This window comes from Botryllus schlosseri, chromosome 7 (genome assembly GCF_051294905.1).
Source record: "Botryllus schlosseri isolate E-star chromosome 7, Bs_hap1, whole genome shotgun sequence".
Classification (NCBI taxonomy): Eukaryota; Metazoa; Chordata; class Ascidiacea; order Stolidobranchia; family Styelidae; genus Botryllus; species Botryllus schlosseri.
Genome location: NC_137242.1, coordinates 14,374,449 through 14,394,480, shown reverse-complemented (window position 1 = coordinate 14,394,480; position 20,032 = coordinate 14,374,449). Strand labels below are relative to the sequence as shown.

At 41.4% G+C, this 20,032-nt stretch overlaps 1 protein-coding gene across 1 annotated transcript; it reads right to left on the bottom strand.

Annotated features, from left to right (window-relative positions):
* Window positions 1–12,745: 12,745 nt before the first annotated feature.
* On the bottom strand, window positions 12,746–13,900 carry LOC145443418 (uncharacterized). The gene has a single exon (XM_080321384.1). The coding sequence runs from the start codon at window positions 13,898–13,900 to the stop codon at window positions 12,746–12,748; it is 1,155 nt and encodes a 384-aa protein (XP_080177510.1).
* Window positions 13,901–20,032: the final 6,132 nt, after the last annotated feature.

The window sequence follows — 20,032 nt, the reverse complement described above, 5'->3', positions numbered from 1 at the left end:
TGGCACGGAGTAAAGTGCGTTCTAGTGCAACTATGATGTTATCGACAATTGGCAAGTATTTATTATGACGTCACAAGCCGGCATGGCGGCACCGATGTCTTCGTTGCTACATCGGATGTTACTGACGGCTGACAGACTCTAGATTACTATAGATAACTAACCTATGGGTAGATTAGTATAGGGTTACCATATTTCAGCAACTCAAATTCCGGACACTCTTTATCGCCCACTAGTGGATTTAAAATGAGTGATGACGTCACACTAGCTAAATTTTGCTCATAGACCAGAGGTGGTCACGATCCGGTTCAGGAGTATGTGGCTGTGTGGTTGTGTGACCGGGACCGAAAGCACATGTTTTCAGCCCCCTCCCGCTCAAATAAAAGATAATTTTGAGCCCACACTATAGGGTAATCGATGCAACTTCTGGGGGAGGAGGGTGCTTGCTATATGAATCTGGTCGTTAAATTATTTAAATGAATTCTGTCAATAATATTGGTCTTTCCATATATTACTGTAGATACTACTCTCCGCCCATATGACAAGAGTTAGAGCTGGTGGAGGATGATGAGTTAAAAAATACAGGGCGCGTAATTGCACATCGTTAAGTCATGTTCAGTTCCTACCGATAACATATTGTTTATCAGCCTTACGCCGGTGCGCACCACGGAGCTTTATAAACACCCCACTTCCTGTGGTTTCCAACCTTTTATGGTCGCGACTCCATCACCAATTTGAAAATGTTCCGTGGTCCAGATCAAAATTTGACGAACTGATTACTGAAAGAAGTCAGCACCTTTTCCCAGACTTACGGGCTATTTTGGAAGCTGATTACGTTCAACATATCCGCAAATCCCAGAATAAAGGCAAACGAACCCCCCTCCGTTTGGTACCACTATCATTGAAGAAAGCATTTAAACGGCCTTAACGATCTGTAGAAACATGCAGTTCTACCTTAATTGCGATTACAATTAGGCTTATTCCAGTAAATAAAGGTAGTAAATCACGCGCGGAGCGAAGAAAAATATCATGCATCAGCATAAATATTCCCCCAAAATATTGTTTTTAAGCTGATTTACAAAAAAATGATGAGCCTACGACAAGCCTTCAAAATTCCGGACATTTGGCATATTTTAGAAATTCCTCCCGGACGCTAGTTTGAACAGTGAAATTCCGGACATGTCAGGGAAATTCCAGACGTATGGCAACCCTAGATTAGTATTCTATATAGACCAGGAATGGTCAACCTTTTCGGCTAAAGGGGCACATGCAACTGACGAACGAGTGCGCGGTCCACTAGCCGCGCCAAGCGGGTAAAATTTTTAAAGTTTATAAATAAACTAGGTCAATAATATTATTACTTGAGTATATTGCGGGTCTACTGTATACCGCCCGGTTGGCTCAGTTTGCAAGGACACGACTATTCGGCGTCTGACCACATCGATATCGAAGGTCTCCGATAATACGCGACAATCATTTTGTGCCTACATTTCACCGTCGACGATCTTTATGCGAGCGCAAACGCGAAAAGACTTTCTCCCGTAATTGCGAATACCTCCCGTAATTGCGAATACAATTGGACTGAATCGGGTAATTTTTTCATTTTCAGCAGGGGGGTAGGTTACCAAGCAAGAAATCTTGTGACAATTAAACACGCGAAGCGTGAGGAAAAATTTCACTACTATTTTAGTTTATTGTAATGTACGACGATTTACTGAAAATGTGACTGGACCCTGGATCTGCCAATACGTCGGAACTGATATTTTAGTCATCAACATCCCCAGTGTCGCAGCCAGACTCATAATTTTTGGTTGGCGTTGCAAGTTCACAATCTGAGCAATTCATTATCGATAATATAATAGGAAATTACCTCGCGGGCCACGCAAAACCCTCTCGCGGGCCACATTTGGCCCGCGGGTTGGCCAAATGGTAAAAACTGGTAAGTCGTATTCACCACGCCCTATGCGAAAACGTTTGAGGTCGATTCCTTTACAGCAAGACGGTTTTAAGATAACCGTCGGAAAACGTTTTAAAATAACTATGTTTATTATAACTTGGGCTCTGCGACGAGTCGATCAATAACAAAATCCACGTAATTCCCCAATGACGCCCGTTGTATACGTCTACAACGGATTCAACAACCTTTACATGCTATGGTTACAGTATGCTAGAGCTCATCTAGGACCTTTTGATAGCTATGGCGTGGCGTCGCACACTTTTACAGGGCGATGTGGTGACTCGACTACTGAATTGAATACTAATAGAATATAGTATAGACGCATTATTTTCCTATGAATAGTACCTTCATCCAACAATTATAATGCTGTGAACCACGGCGTAACATACTCAGCGCCTTCATTTAGGCAGGGCATGGTATGGTATGGACGAACAAGGATTTTCCATACTCCATACTTGCCTTCCTCTCTCCATACCATACTTACAATTTTCTATACCATACCAACATTGTTCCATACCATACTTGATACATATTCCATACTTTCAAATACTTCAATATTATAAGTAATAGCTGAAAAACTGTCTTACCCTGAACATTGATCTTGTGGGGACGTCCTTTTGCTCTTTTCTAATTCTAATCTAATTGGGAAAAGCTGAAAACTCTATATAGTTCAAGTCTGACCGTATATTGAAGGCGGCGAGTCAAGTCATCATGACCTGCTCACGAGCCCCGTCTGACGTTTGTTGACATAATATTAAAAACAACGGATTGACTGACGAGCGCCATCTGACGTTCTCATGCTCTAACCCTTGCCATACTGGTAAGTATCGCTACGAGAGCGTTGGTTTACTGGTTTACCGGTTTAATAGGGGCAAAGTTACTAATATTTCTAACAGTGTGGGTCAATCAAATAATATAATAATCCCATAAAATCATTATCTACCGTCGCTTTGTCAACAATTTCGACGAGGACTTGCAAGGGACTTTAAACTTACGCCTTAGCGGTATATAGGCAGACTGGAAATGCATTCGACGTCTGACTATTGCTACATTGATATTCAGTATATAGAGTGAACAACAGGTTTCTATACTTGCTACCGATATTACCCAATTAACAAATTATACAGTAGCCAATAACCATATCGCACGGATTTGATTTTTACGCTAAATTAAACATACCAAATCAAGATGGATTCCGTAGGAGCGATGTATTCTTCATATCAATTTCATTGATTGGTTTAATAAGAATTATTCTCTGGCTACCTACATGTAGAGAATTTCGCTCTTGGTGTTCTGTGACTGTAAGTCACACTATATATTCACAAAAACGGAAAGCTGGATATTTCGAGAAAACTGTTGTAACAAAGCAAGTAAACTTTTTGAGACTTGCATGGTGCATGCTTGTTTAGTGCTGAATATTTTTCTGCTGCTAGCACCATGCATAGGGTGGCCCGAAGTTCAAATGCAAATAATTTCAACTAAAGACGTTATAATGACGTGAAAAATTGTAATATATGAAAAAGCTTCACAGTGCAGAAACTACTAAGGTTCGTTTGTAAACGTTAACCTCTATAGATATCTGAGGTTCACACACAGAACGCGAACGTGAACGTGAACCTCACGTTCACAAAATCTCGAGCTCTAACCACTAATCCAGTGGGTCCCAACATTTTCGACCTCATGTGACCTTCTCAAACGGAAAAATAGTTCGCGGCACCCTATGGCACTTCGAGTAATCTGAGTGACGATTAGCGAAGTGGTACGCTGCATCACTGCAACACAAATGGATGGCTCGAATGACTTGGGCTCGACCGAGGTCGACTCCAGAATCCCTTCCGGTGTGTTGTTTGTTTATCTAGGCTCCTACTCGCTATCCAATCTTCATCAACGGTGTGTTGCATAAAATCTGTAACGAAAGTGGGTCGTACTATAAGTTGCCATCGCAGGATCAATAATAGGCAATATCGGTTGATCGGGTGTGCCATGACCATTAATGTCGAAGATGTGGACAGATGATGACTAAGAAAAAACAAAAAATGGTCCTCAGCCTGCTTTATTTCGCTATTCAGCCCCTTTCTGGTTCATTAAAAATATGTTTCTCAACTTCAATGCCATATATGTTGCGATCCTAACCAAAGGTGCCGTCGGAACCGTTACACGTTTTTATTACACTTGCCAACACCTAGCTATCTTAGTAGAAAAGGATTTTCTGCTCTCGTTCATATCAAATCGACGTGACCGGGTATTTCTAGAAATGCAGCTACAGAATTCCATGTTAAATAATAAAGGACTTCGCAATTTCTACATAAATAGTATGATATTTTGTTCAAGTCATTTTGTTGCAGTTTATCACTAACTAATTGAGCAAAATTCGAACTTAAACCTCGGAAGTCCTCGGGAGTCCGTGACGATCCAAAGGGGGTCCGCGAAGATAAAAAAGGCTGGGAACCAGTGGTCTAGTCGGTCATACAATCTCATAGAAACTGTAAGATTGTTCCATACACGCACTATACATACATTCACTATTAATTGCGAATACTATTCTAATTTTGCACGAAAGTACAAGGCGACTGTGTCCAGATTGTATACGAAATATAATGATATCTATCAGGCGACGTCCGTGAGCGGAAGAGGGGGGAATCAGGAACAAGTGAAATTTATATCGAGGTTCGTTTTCGGTTATTTCGTATGCCTAGGGGAGATGTGGTACCGATGGATCACTGGGACCGAAAATACTTTGAAAATTCTCTATGATAATTCCATGATTACACTCCGTGAACTTGTCTACAATTGCATGCTGGCAAAATCTTTCCTCACATACAAAAAAATTCGACGTGCGCGAGCTATGGGGTCTCTCAAAGATGTTTTTTGTTTTGGGGGGTGTAAACTAAATTTAGATGGACATATACATTTTTCTTTGTAACCTTCAACACGAACAAACCAGCAATCATTTTTATTGTGAAGTGTAGGGCTTGTATCAGGCTATATAATGGCACCTATTATTTTTTTCAGTACCTTCCTTGACTGGAATTTTTTTCGATTCATGTATAAAATTCGTAGGGTGGGGACCGATGATACAATAGCCAAATCAAGCAAAATAATCAAGCATACAAATCATGAAACAAATGGAACATGCCTACGCACAGAAAATCTTTATGTAATAATTGCATATGATGTTTTATCGCTATAACGAGGTATTTGGAAGCAACACTGTCGATTTTCGGGCAATATGTATGTACCGTCAAATTTATAAGTTCGAGCCTAAATCGAAACGTGATTTTATGACAACATTTGAGCTAATATTTATTCTATTTTTTGACGGTTGCGACCTAACATTCATCTTTGGCTTGCTGTAGCTTAGATTATAATACTGAGCAGGAAAAGTTGTCACATCTGAGTTTTTTAGGGTACATGTGTCATAGGTCCCCGGGTCGTGTGCCATCGGACCCACCGGGAGGGGACCGATGATACGTTCGAGAAACAAATTTTGAACGTCCATAAATATTTTCTGAAAAGACGGATATTCATGTATATGTGCGCGATAGGTAGAGCTTGTATCAAAGTGCTGAGTCAGCAAAAGATCTGCTGTTTTCGGCTGAACATTTTGGGGCCAGCGATCATTTTCAAATTTTTGATCCATCGGTACCACATCTCCCCTACTCCTGATCCCATGATGCATAGTGCTGTTGCAGAAGCAACGTATTGTGGCAGACACCTTCGTAGACCGCGGATAAGTCCAGGTATGTTAACTGCAGCGATGCGGAACCAGTAGGGTAATTATCTAAAAGCATGTTGAGATGTTCTAAGAATACAATACAATAAGGCTGACCTCATCTGTACCTCTACGTACCAAACTATCGCCTTACTACCGTAAGCATCCAATTTTGCAAGTTCTGAGGAACTCTATCGCTTTGAAGTTTCAAAAGTCATTCATAAATTTTTCAATAGTTTGCCTCCTGTGTTTGATGACTTTTTCATACCTGCTAAAAATTTCCACTCCCAATTACACGAGATCCTCGTCATAAGGAAATGTCTACTTACCCCCACCCAATAGCAAACTAACCGAGAGATCTATCGACTACTCGGGACCTATCATCTGGAATACATTACCACCACATATCCGTGAATTGCCTTATAATAGGTTCAAAAAGACCTATACTTGATCACCTCTAGTCGTTATACTAACAATGTTGCCCTACCTCGCCCAGACATTGCTTTATTGATCATTTGCTACCATCATTTAATTTTTCTTTTATTTTCCTTTTTTAACTAACACTTTTTACAGTCAGGCTGTTCAGAGTCAAGTGTACCCGTTTGATGCTGGTGTGATCAGACTAGATGACCTTCCCGGTCTTATCGATCATTCCTATCTAATACCGAATACTTTGCATGCATATTTTCTGTACCACCATCACTGCTGTGTGTTATGTATTTTGGTTGGATGAAAATAAAGACTCTCTATCTCTCTCTCTCTACAAGACTATAATTCGTGGTGCGGTTACACTGCTATAACTTCTGTGTGGTTGTTACGCTCTTACTTCTTTCCACTCAACGGATCAAAGTTAGTCAGTTTGCACTTTAGAATCGCGTCCAGCGAAATTATTCGGCAGATCGCAATTAACGAAAAGGAATATTGTCCCGGCGCAAATTGACGAAGGATATCAGAACCAGTGACGTTTGGTCAGGAGAGGAAATTGCGACAGTGCCTCACCTGTCATCACGGTGAGTAAAAGGAGAATATAAAAACCTTCAATGACTGTAACATCAATAACAATGGCCAACAATTTTGAACGAAAAATTTGTTGACTTTGATTTTGCACTTGATTTAGGCCAATTTGGGCGTGCTGAGTCCAAAAATGCCGCTGGTTTTCTTCTAGCACGTCAAGTTTTTACTCTACGATATATGCCTAAAATATGCAAATTTTCACGCATTTATCCATATTACTTTTGCATGCCACACTTTTATCATATAATAAGTTATATAGCCAAGGGCTCATTCAAATTATTAAGAAAAGAGGTACTGGCATCGACAGGCCGATTTTTTCACCTATTTTTAGTTAGAGAATGCAATCATCTGAGGATATTTCACACACATATTTGATGCAAACTGCAGCATATGCCAAGAAAAATAAGCATTATATTTACTATAAGTTATGGGTCCAATGCCCCATTCAGCTTAGCTAGTGTAATCGTAAACCCCTATATGCTGGAAAATTTAGATCAAGATGAAGATCTTAGGGATAGCAGGCTAATGATGAAGATTTTGAAATCGAAGATGATTCAGAACGTAGAGTAGTCCATCAACACGAGTTATTGATCTGACATAAGCTTTGGGACTTGGAATAGAAATCTTCAGAACTTTTACCATCCTTACGTAGTGAGAAAAGATTACTTGGCAAGGTGAAGAAGGTAGCCTATCTCACTTTCGATCGGGAGAAACATGCTTTTCTCCGTTCGCCTACTTCCGGTAGCTTTGTGCATTGCCATGATACTGACATTGGCATGATTCTGTTACCATGGATTACTGGATGAGTTAGGAATCCCGATTTACAGCTCAAGTGAATGGCAAATTCCTATAGGCAGATCAAAAACGATCCTAAAGTGAGGTATTATCCAAAATGGCAACGTCTTAGTTGCAGTAACAATTGCACACTCAGTTAGTCTTCGTGAATAATACAGAAACATTGAGAATAATACTGAAACATTGAATTGTCGCAATATCACGAGCACAATTGGATCTGTAACTGCTCCTAACGTAAGGAGAGTTATTGATGCCACTTTTAATTGAAATCAAATCCCACGACCGATAATGACAAACGATGATCCGTCGATGAATGTGGAAATGATATATTCGAAGAAACGACGTAACAAATGAATGCAATTACAGCAGATAACATTAGTCGTGGAATTAGGTTTTAAAATAGTGGTCGCATGCGGTTATGGCAGACACGCCTAAACAATAGACACACATGTGAGTAACTAGAGACCACATAGGAAACAAATGACAACTAACAGCGTACCAACTCAACGTAGCTAACACATAGTACTAACGACAAAACCGAATAAACTAGACGCGGCTCCCAATCAACATATATAGAGAACAACACTTGCGGCGCCTAATCAATTACTGATAATTACTACACACTGCAGAATACTGCAGTAGAATACTGCAGTAACATGGCTCCTCCGAAACTTCAATTTGTAAAAATTGTGGTTTCGCGAACAAATGAATTCAACAAAGGCTCCCATCGTCGGGGATCGACTCACAAATACATACTACACTAAGAACTAAATAAACGCATACGTACGATAAGCATACAGAATTCGCAAAGAATATAACCATTTTCACCATACCAACTAAGCGAGATTTAGACAATTCATTTCAATAGAACTACTACTGTTCTGTTTTAACCGACTGAGAGTGCGACTCAACTAGTAAGATGAGTTTGTGTATTGGCCTTTCCAGATAAGTCGGCTTTCCATTAGAGTCTCTTCGCCCAACGAGTATCCTTGCTTTCCGCACCAACCCATCATCTGAAGGATAAACAGAGTCGATTCTTCCCAGTTTCCAGCGATTTCGTGGCAGATTTTCTTCCGACGGCAAGACGACATCACCGACTTTCAGATTCCAAATTCCGCACGACGCGTGTCCACTTTTGTCGCCGTTGCAGAGATTAAACGTACTCTTTTCTCCACCGATTCCAAAATTCGTTGGCCACATAGTGGACTCGGTGCCGCCTGCGTCTCAAATAAAAGTCATCCTTTTGAAATACACCAGGTGGAGGCAGAACAATTTTGGATTTCAAAGTCAATATGTGATTCGGAGTCAAAGGTTCGGGAGCAGATAGGTAATTAATGCTTGAAACATCTATTGGTCGCGAGTTAACGATACATTCAACTTGACAAAGGAACGTTCTGAAGGACTCGTCACATAGCATGGAACCGAAGTTATTCAGCAATGGGTCAAGGGCCGATTTTATCGTTCTAATTTGACGTTCGACATGTGGCTGGCATGCGGTATCGTAAACTTGAACTCGAAATAATCACAATTTTTCGACAACAGAAATTCACTTATTCTTTGCTGATTCATCGTCTTCAATTCTCTTTCAAGCTCGTTACTCGCGCCGACGAAGTTGGTTCCACAGTCACAGTGCAATTGCTTGATTACTCCTCCCCGACAGATGAACCTTCTCAAAGCGTTTATGAACGAATTCGTGGTTAAAGTATTCAGTGGCTCCAGGCGAACTGCTCGTGAAGACATGCAAGTGAAAACGACACAATACCTTTTCATCGTTGACCTCCGTTCTTTGATGTAGTATGTTCCAAAGACATCACAGCCGGAGAAGGTGAATGATGCCTCTCCTCTTACTCGATCTGGCGGGAGGTCGGCCATCTGTTGGTTCTGCATCTTTGCCATGAGTTTCTTACAGACCACGCAATTAGGTATCACCTCTGATACAACTGATGGACCTCGAACGATCCAAAAGCCACGTTGTCTAACTGAGTTCAAGTTTGTGTAATGTGTACCTACCCCTGTGATTTACACCTTCATGAAAATGACGAACCAGCCGTCGTGTCAGAAGGGACTGTCGTGGCATTATTATAGGATGCTTCACATCGAAATCTTAACTCGAGTTTCCAATACGGCCACCAACGCGTAGTATCCTGTCAGTGTCGAGGAAAGGATTCAAGCTTGTCAAACTTCCACCTGTTGGTTTCTTTCCCGCCGAAAGATTTTTAGCGCCATGTTCTTTTAAGGCGTTGATCTCCTGTGAAAACACTTCTCTCTGGAGAGAACGGATAATTATTTTTCAGAAATCATCATTAAGTCGCTGGACAAAGTGGAGGGTTGTTTTCTCAATATGTTTATGTACCTGAGGTAGTTGGCTACCGCTTTCACCGTTCTTTCCCATTCCGAAATGGACTCCAACCGTTTAATATCGATGAATGGGAGACCACTAACTTCCGCGTCCGTTTTGACCTGAAACGCAGTCGCTTTTCGCATTTCAACATTAACTTCCAATGCATCTCGTTCGGTTGGCGTATAGTCGTGATCACTAGCAACAACAAATGGTCCTGATTTCCACAAATATTCGGGACCTTTCAGCCAACGACAATCATCTGTGAGGTCTTTGCCATTGATACCACGACTCGCATCGTCGCTGGGGCTCATCGCGGAGCTGATATGATGCCACGAGCTAGGTTCGGTGAGGTCATGAATAGTTTGCACCCTGTTAGCAACAAACACATTGACACGTTTTGACTAATTTCGGATATAGCTCAAGACAACCATGCTATCAACCCAGAAATACTCGTTCACCGTTTCGAACTTCAATTCATTTCTCAGAAACTTACTCATCCGAGCAGAAACCACAGCAGCGTTCAACTCCAAACGCGGTATAGAAACCTGTCGCTTCAAAGGGGCAACTCTGGCCTTGGCAATTACCAACGAAACACGGCCATCTCCGCTTTCGTTGACCAAGCGTACGTAAGAGCATTGGCCATAAGCATACGTGCTGCTGTCCGAAAAATGATGATATTCAACGTATTACATGATCTTACCGAAACTCGGCGGCTTGAAACAGCGGTCAATGCGCAAAGACTCTATCGAGGATAACGTTGAACACCAAGCAATCCATCGGCGCTTCAGCTCATCGGGCACTTCATCATCCCAGTCCGTCCCAGCTTTGCAAAGAGGTTGCAGAATGAGTTTTCCTTCCAGCACCACTGGTGATATGAAACCCAACGGATCATATACGGAGTTGACGAAGGATAAGATTGAACGCCTGCTCACCGCACGATCGGACAATTTGATGTTGAATCTGAAACAATCATTCTTAACATCCCAAATTAGCCCCAATGTTCGAGTGTTAGGCACGGTATCATCACATAGGTTTATTTCGCGATACCTAGTCGCTCTATCTTCCGTTGAAATAGAATTCATTACCTCGGCGCTATTCCAAACTAATTTGCAAAGTCGTAACTTGAAATTAGCGCACAGTGCTCTGCTGCTTTTAACCAAGTCCATGATTTCTTCAACCGAGTCTTTCGAAGTAATACCGTCGTCCATATAGAAGTCATCGCGTATGAAATCAGCAGCTTCGGGACCAAACTGATTTTCTCCGTCATCAGCCGCCCGCTTCAATCCAAAGTTTGCACTGCCTGGTGAACTTTTTGCTCCAAACAAATTAACTTTCATCCGGTATTCCACCAGGGGTCCATTCTTGATGTCGTGGTCTTGGAACCAGAGAAATCTCAGAAAATTCCGATATGGCTGAGATACAATGAACTGATGAAACATAGCTTCTATATCTGTGCACAAAGCCACATGTCCTTTCCGAAACCTGCAAAGAACTCCAAGCAGTAGTGTCGGGCCAGACAACAAAACATCATTCAGGGAAATTGAGCAATATGGAGCAGAACAATCGAATTCGACTCTGATTTTATCCGGTTTATGCGGGTGATAAACTCACAAGTGTGGTATGTAATTCACTTTGCCATTTGCGATATTTCGATCAGTTTCTGGCACTGCCTCAGCCCAATTGTTAATGACATTTTCCATGAAGGTCACATAGTCTGCGGAATACTTTTCATCTTTCAGAGGGCGCTTTCTAAGTTGACCGATTCGTTTTACAGCTAGCGGCTTGTTATTCGGTATCGTTGCCGTACTACTTTTCAAGGGTAAAGGCATTTCCAAATGACCATCGCATCTTTGAAATGTGCCTTCTTTGAGAATTTCGACAAACCTACGGTATTCTATGGACATTTGAATATGCTTACCATTGTGTTCCGCAAATTCAATCTCAAACATGGTCCCTACTGATTGAGGTGGTAATACTTCTTTACATTTCGAACCGAACACAAGCTTGTCATCTAGGGCCGTAGGTCGAATTAACGTTTTGTGACAAATGACGGAATCCTTAGCAACGTCCAGACACATTGGACCTACAACTCCCCAACCTAATATGGTACGCACGCCATATGGTTCATTGTCCCCTCCAGCCACGACGTCTCTCGGCCACAATGCTTTCTGTACATCTGTGCCGAGCAATACTGAAACATCCAACTTAGAGTCGTACGGGACAAGCTGATCACATACCTCTGAGATGTACCCACTCCTCGCAGATTTTACGGTTGGGAATCTGGGTGCGACAGACTGGAATCTCCTTTTCTGTGAAAAGTGTCGCCCCATCAACTCTTTCTTTCTTGTCATAGCTCAAGATCTCCAAATCCTTGACTTTCTTGCAAGGCGTGTTGATGTCTCTTCCGGCAAGAGTTGTCAACGATATCGCTGTATCCGTTCCATCTAGGTCAAGCTTATCAAACAGTTCGTCTGAGATAAAACTGGAGTTGGAATGGTCGTCAAGGACGCAATACACAAAGTACTTCACATCTCGCATTATGTTTTGATCTAACCCAAACAGGTACAATGAGCGCGCTGCTTATTCATCTACCATTTGAATCGCATATCTGCGTACATAGAGAAGTTGAGGTACAAACTTCCTTTTCATGATCTGTATCAAGATGAAGGCATGTAGGATGCCTTTTGTCACATTTGGCACATTTTGCTCGCTTGGTACAGGATCTTAAAATGCGAGTTTTACCAGTTTTGTTGCCACAGCCGAAACACAGATAAAGAGCATAAAATACCTTTTTACGCTCCGCCATGGGTTTACCTTGCAACTCAGTGCAGTAAGCAATGTGATGATCTCCTTCACAATGCAAACAACTTTCCTTCTCTACTTTGAACGCGAAAGAAGTTGTTTTCGGTTTCGGTTTGCTCTCAATGTTTCAGCTGTCTTGTACTTCAAATTCAGGCTGATTCTTGATTTCGGATTGGTCCTTAATAAATCTGACAATTTTAACAAATGTCGGGTAGCTATCGTCGTTACCAGTAGCCCGTTTGTATTTATGAACTTCGTCCATCCATCGGTTCTTCAAATACAGCGGGAGTTTGTTGACCACAGCCGGTACTTGACAAGACGCATAGTCCAGTGTTTTCAAGTCCGTATTTCGCTCCTTGTTGGCTGAAACTTGCAACAGAAAGTCAGAAAACTCACGAAGCTCGTGCTTACTTTTGACGTATTTCCACGCTTTCAGTTCATTGATGAAGGCGCTTCCAATCGACGTGCTACCACCGTATCTGAGCTTCAGCTCTTTCTTTGCAGCGAAGTACGATTCCTCGGTATAATTCAGGAAGTAACCATCGACAACCTTCAAGGGACCGTCACCTAAATATTGCCGTAACAAATTCATTTTTTCGTTAGTATTTTGAACTCTGGACTCTACCAACGCCACAAACGATGCTTCCCATTTCAGAAAATCCAAAGGGTTACTAGTAAACTTCCACAGTCGAATGCTTGGAAGTATTTGAGCTGATATCATCTCCCTCATCATTGACAGAAGTAACTCCTCGTTGCGTTGGAGACCATCGAGAGTGCCGCGAGCATTCGAGTTCGATGCTGTGATATTCGGAGCTACGTCGGACCTACTCACGGTATCACGCGGAATCTGTGCATTACCTGCAAACATTGGCACAAAGTTATCGTAAGAGACGTTAAGCCTATTATTTGCTGGTGGTGCAGACGGTGCTTGAGCGATTTGTCGCGCGATCGTATTAATTGAATGCTCTACGCGACAATAATCTGTCACGCGAGATTCATTGGCCACCACACGAGTACTAAATTGTGGTCGGTCACGAACGTCAACAGTATCTTCAACAGCATTCATCTCTGGACCTGTTGGGTGTTCGTCAGAGGCGATGCCTGTTGTTTGATCGTGACGTGAAACAGCTGGTGGCTCCATGTAGGAAGACGGCTGACGCGAGAGATCCTCTAACTCTTCCATGAGACCGAATGGATTTTCCACTTGCCTGCACTCTCTTACGATTGCTTCCAGCGTAGATATCTGTTTCTTCGTTTCAAGGGCATCCCGCTCAAGCTTCATGGTGGTTTCATGCAACGCCCTCTTCTTCTCAAGCTCAGATTCTTCTTGTTCCGTGCGATAGAAGATCCAACACACCGGATTTGGCTACTACTTATTCAGTACGTCGTCGTTTGCTACAATGGACGGATGCCAACCACTTTATCTATATGTTGTTTATTCGAAGAATTGTGAAAATTGAAGAATGCATTTAGGGTTTAGCTCGTGTTACAATCTGTGTTTATTATCTTGTATATGATCATTAACTACGATTCCTTGTACCTCTTAATTTTGTGCGGCAAAACGTGCGGAAAATACGTATTTATGCGGTTGCCCTTAAATATCGCTAGTTGATGCTGACCGCTACTAGTTCTTCAATACGTGCCACTGTTTATTTAACTGCTCGCTGTGCAATGTCCATTACATATTATACATCGATGGTGAAAAATGTACATGCACGGGTTCAAATTCGACATCTCTATGATTTCTCCGAATGTAATATGTTTGTGATACAGGAACAGGGTATTTAGGGACATTCGCACGGACCATGGCTTGTTGGCTGGATGCTGTGATGCTACAACACTCCGCGAAATTGAATAACTTCAGGGAAATGCAGGATTTCAGATATACCCGGGGTTCTTGAGCTTTACTACAAACCAGGGGGACACTCACGCTAATCGGCGAGCCTTCGAGGAACTCCTAATATATTTTTGCTGAGTCCTAAACACAAGAATCGATCACAATACACATCAGCTAAACACCTAATAGTAGACTGTACAATGTATAGGTATACAGGAGGCATGTCAAACATCCAGTCCACGGCACAATGGGAGATAACGACAAAATGCTTAAAATGATCCTACACATTTCTATCAAATTTAAGAAATACTTCTGACCAAATGATCCTGCAAGACATCAAATGTCGAACATGTTCATTAACGGCCTTTAAAAGTTAAAAAATTCAAGATACCCCACATTTTCTTCAAGGCTTATTCCGTAGATCAGTGGTCGGGAACCTTTTTCGGCTGAATAGCCATTTTAGCCCCATATTTTCCATTTTAACTCCCAAAGAGCCATACATGTCCATCAATTGTTACGTCACAATTGAAAATTCGTGACGTCATAGTAGTAATAATTCGAAATCACTACATGGGATTCGTCGTGGGCGCCATATTTTCTCTGTAAAAACTCGTATCAATATTTTCATCATTTCAAAATACCACAAAACTGCGATATAATTAAAAGATAGGAAGGTGTCGAAACGACTTGGAGTAGTCTTTGAAATCGTATGCTATTAATCATCCTGTGATAGCGCAATTCATCGTAAATATAGCTCAGAATTTATCATAAATGATATAAATCTAATATAACTATAGCATTGATTCCAAAAATAAATACTGCTCGACTTCTCAATTCGGCGGTAACATAAACGTTGCACGATACACGCCGACATTTCAAGGGCATGCAGTACTAAAAACCTACTTATCAATTTGGACGTGGATAGCGAAGCGCTGTTTGTAATTTGGATTTGTAATTGGAATGTCACTTCCAAGGCAGTTATTTCTTAGCGTAGATCAGGAATAAAATGTGTATTTGAAAACTAGATTGTCATATAGGCAGGGCCGTAACAGCACTTCGCCAGCCCCCCCAAACTTTGGTCTTGCATGAGCCCCCCATATGATGATAAACCGAACTTCTGGGGGGCTTCGCTCCCCAGACCCCCCTCAGGCTGTATCCTGTACGCCGTTAACCGCTACTTATCATCTTACATGGGGCTCCGTTGACTGGGTACGCTTTTCTCGCCTAAACGCGCCAAGCGCGAAAAAATTCTGAAATTCGTGATTGAATCGGTAAATGTGATCGGGAATTGCATACGTATTGCTATCAATTTTTACCCTCTCTCTGCTCACCTAATCAGATTTACAGGTAGAGCTGAGTGAGGCGTGTTTGAATAGGTAGGACCCCTCAATAATAATTAAACATCTCCGGGCGTATACCCATTGACAGGAACGAAACAGCACTTCGTCAGGCCCCTAAAAAATCTTAGGTCTTGGGCTCCCATAGGGTGATAAACCGACCCCCAATGACGTTCGCTTTGCGACGAAATTAGTCGTACTGTTTAGTGAGCCAGCGTCAAAGCGCGAAAATTTTCGATAATTCATGATAAAATCGGCCAATAAGATCGGGAATTGCATATATATTGCTATCAATTTCTTGTCCTCTCTGCTCACATAATCAGATTTACCGGCAGAGCTGAGTGAGGTGTCTTGGAAACTGTAGGGCCCGTTGGTATGACTCCGTAACACAATGTTATTTCGTAGCCTCCTGTCTGCTATATCAAAAAATATAGAATCGCCCAAACGTAGGCTACTAAACTAAAAGACACACACGATTTCAAATTGGTATTTCTTCACTGATATATAATTTTCCCCTGCGGGATGGTCTTTGTCTTGTGAGGTTGAGATTGCCAAGACAGGAACATTCGGCGCCAGTCCAGTAGGCGCCTTTGGACAATTAAACCTACATGTATTTTGTATATATAACGAAGTTTTCGGTCAGCATAAGGACGGTCCTTTTCGGCCAAGGTTTTCTCACTGCCGATCGTTCTAGCACATTTCTTGGAGTCGCATGTTACATGGCCTGAAACTTTATATGTCTTGGTACATCGTGGCGCGATAATGACCAACGCAGATATGGCTATTTCCATAAATCTTGCTTATTTTTTTGGGGGGGGGCAAGAGTACTCCAAAATCAAGACATTGGCAACTTGGAATCGCGCGCAGCGCGAAAAAAATTTGAAAAAGTTGCATAAATTTTCAAAAAATACTCTATAATACATGCTAATCCACGAAATAATTTTGGGCCCCCTTCGAGCTCGGGCCCCCCACAATTAGAGGGTTTGGGGTGCGGCAGTTACGGTGCTGCATATAGGCGTTCCCATGTCTGCTATTCTCTTGATCAACCAACGTATTGTGCAATCCAAGTTTACGCAGCACGCGATGCTGGGTACATCGAATTCGCGAGGGATATTGGTCGTCATCGCTACAGTAACTTAATGTTGAGAATTTTGTAAAGGGGTCCGAGACCTCAACCGTGGACACGCCACTGCCTTGACCTCTCAAATACATGTTTATGCTACCATGAGAATAATTATTCTGGCCGGTAAGGAAATTTACTAACAGGCTGCTGCAATATCGATAAAATTAAGTACAAAATCGAAAATATGTCAAAGAGCCATATCATATACCCAAAAGAGCCATAGGTTCCCGACCACTGCCGTAGATCATTCACAAACAACTTTATAGGCCTACCGTTGTAGACGGCCACATGTCCGGTCGCTGTGAATTATAAACATTCATATTAAGCAAATAAGTTAATATGATGCTATGCGCAATATACCGCATAATCGTAAATAAAGCAAGACTGCGTAGGCATTTCATGGTTCTTGTATCAAGAAGCGCATTATGGAAAATTGTGATGTAGACACCATTGTCAGAATGACACAATACGGAATGTCACCAGCAGTGTACGCACGCACAACTTCAGTGTTGTCAGCGAACAACTACTACTGTTGAACGTTCTTTCTCCATTTTTGGCAAGCTAGATAATAAGTAGTGGTATAAGGACAGGCAATATCTACCCGAGAATGTAGGAAAGTATCTTTCGTTGTACTACAACAAATTTAAAATATTTATACCATAATGCGTGACAACTGGAATTCTCCATAGGGTCAGATCTCATTAAAGTGAAGTTTTTCTAATTCTAACATTATGTGGGATAATACCTAATTTGCATACGTTAGGTCAAAATTTGGTCAAAATTAATTTCTAAGGTCAGAAAATTTCAATATTTTGTTTTTTAGGTCAAAATCTTCCGTTTTTAGGTAAAAAATCGCCCTAGTACTGAGTGATTACCCAAGATAGGGTATTAGCAATATCTAGCATCTCATCTTGAAAATCCTCCTTTAATCTCGGGCAGATCCGAATAAAACGGATAGACTGCGATGGGATTTAAATCGCGAATGCCGTCGCTGCAGCCGTCTTAGAACCATCAGTATAAATCTCAATAGCTTGGTCGCGACACTCATAGAGTTTGTTTGTTTGTTGGTTTGCTTTTGATGTATATTCATGGTGTTTGTCGACTACTATGGTCATTTACACCAGGCCTATATTCTTCATTTTCATTCCTTAATTGCCGACTTATAGCATGGCCCAACAACGATTACAGCATTTTCAAGTAATCGTAATCGCATTCGATTACATTCGAAAAAATTCCGAAGTAATCGTAATCGACTACTTCCCATATATAATCGATTTCTTTGTGAAAGAACGATTACTTTTTATTTGTAGAAGGACTATGACATAAACTGAACATTAGGGCTGTTCAAAAATAACTTTTTTTCCTGAATCTTGCTGGTTACTTGATTAAATCGTTAGGTTGCCTTAAAAAACGACGCACACCAAATTTGAATTCATTCCGACAAATATTCGCGGTTTACGTAGTTTGAAAATTTTGGATTTGCCCATAAACGCAAAAAAAAAATTTCTCAAATTTTTTTGCCAACCCCATGAAATTGTTGGGCTGTCTTCAAAAACTATGCAAAACAAATTTGACTCAATTCCAAGCCGTAGAAGCGGAGTTATTCCAGTTTTTCGGTGATAATTCTTGGATTATCCACCAATCAAGGATAATCCCAGAATTATCGAATAAAAACTGAAATAACTCCGCTTCTACGGCTTGGAATTGAGTCAAATTTGTTTTGCATAGTTTTTGAAGACAGCCCAACAATTTCATGGGGTTGGCAGAAAAATTTGAAAAAAAAAATTTTTTGCGTTTTTGGGCAAATCCAAAATTTTCAAACTCTACGTAACCCTCGAATATTTGTCGGAATGAATTCAAATTTGGTATGCGTCGTTTTTTAAGGCAACCTAACGATTTAATCGAGTAACCAGCAAGATTCAGGAAAAAAAGTTATTTTTGAACAGCCCTACTGAACATTCCTGAACAAGGAAGATTCATTATACCAGGTTCAAACGACTGATTCTTAAATGCCATTGCTCATTATTACGTCAGAAATAGCCTATAAGCTTTGCTAGTCATTGCGTGAGAAGTATCCACACAGTAAATAGATATTCGATGTAGGCCTGCGTCACGTACATTCGTGTGATTGTAAGAACACGCGCCGTGCTGTATATCAGGTTATCATCACGTTCCACATGCCAGTACCCCGCAGCAGGATAATTAATCACCACTCTACGTAGTAACTTATTGTGTATTGATGTTTGGTTATGCAAACTCAGTTTGACCGCTGCTGCTTGGCGAGCAGTAGGCCAATGTAGAACGTACGTACACCGGACAGACATTTGAAATTTTGTACTCGTCAATTAAAACATTACGGTTTCCACAACGAAGCAATAAAAATCAACAGTTGCTGATATGCATCAGGAGTCAGGACTGAGCCGTTTTTGCCGATTCTCGTAGCGGCAGCTTGCAGTACATTACCTGAATGATGTTGAAGGCATAATTTTATGTTCTGCTCGTATGACTCTACTTGAAACATGCGTCAATCGTTATTTCATAATTCTTTACTCAACATTGGAACCTGCCGCCATAGCCATGGGCTTATATATCATGGTAGCGTGGGTTGTAGCTAGAATCAAGACCAAAACAGCTATTCGTCCCCCAGTCAAAACGTTGGTATTTGGCCCCATAAGGTGATAATTTCAAGTTGAAGACTGCATTTCGTCAATAATATTGGTAATCGCGTTACATTAATAATAATTTTTAATCCTCTCTCGCTCTGCCCCCGATGGCCAGGTTTACCTGTAGAGCGGGGGGCACGTAACTCATAATTCTAACGTATGTTATCTTGTTATAATTACTTTAGATATGTTATATATTCGTGACTTCTGGTCTGTTATATAATCAAAAGATATTGTTGTATCCCTAACGTAGCAGACTAAAAGAAAAACTTTCTTGAGACGCAAACACAAATTGTCATATCTTTAATGCTCTGTGGGTGTCCGCGTGGCATTTGCATTGTGGGCTCCGATTGTAAGGACCGGACAATTAGTCACGCCCACGCAGCGCGGCTATTGACAATTGACTGGCCAAGGCCAAGGTCTTTCATTGGTAGCACACTTCGTGAAGTCGCGT

What these genes read in the sequence shown, in the direction of transcription:
- LOC145443418 (XM_080321384.1), bottom strand. Translation starts at nt 13,900, where the DNA reads ATGAAGCTTGAGCGGGATGCCCTTGAAACGAAGAAACAGATATCTACG.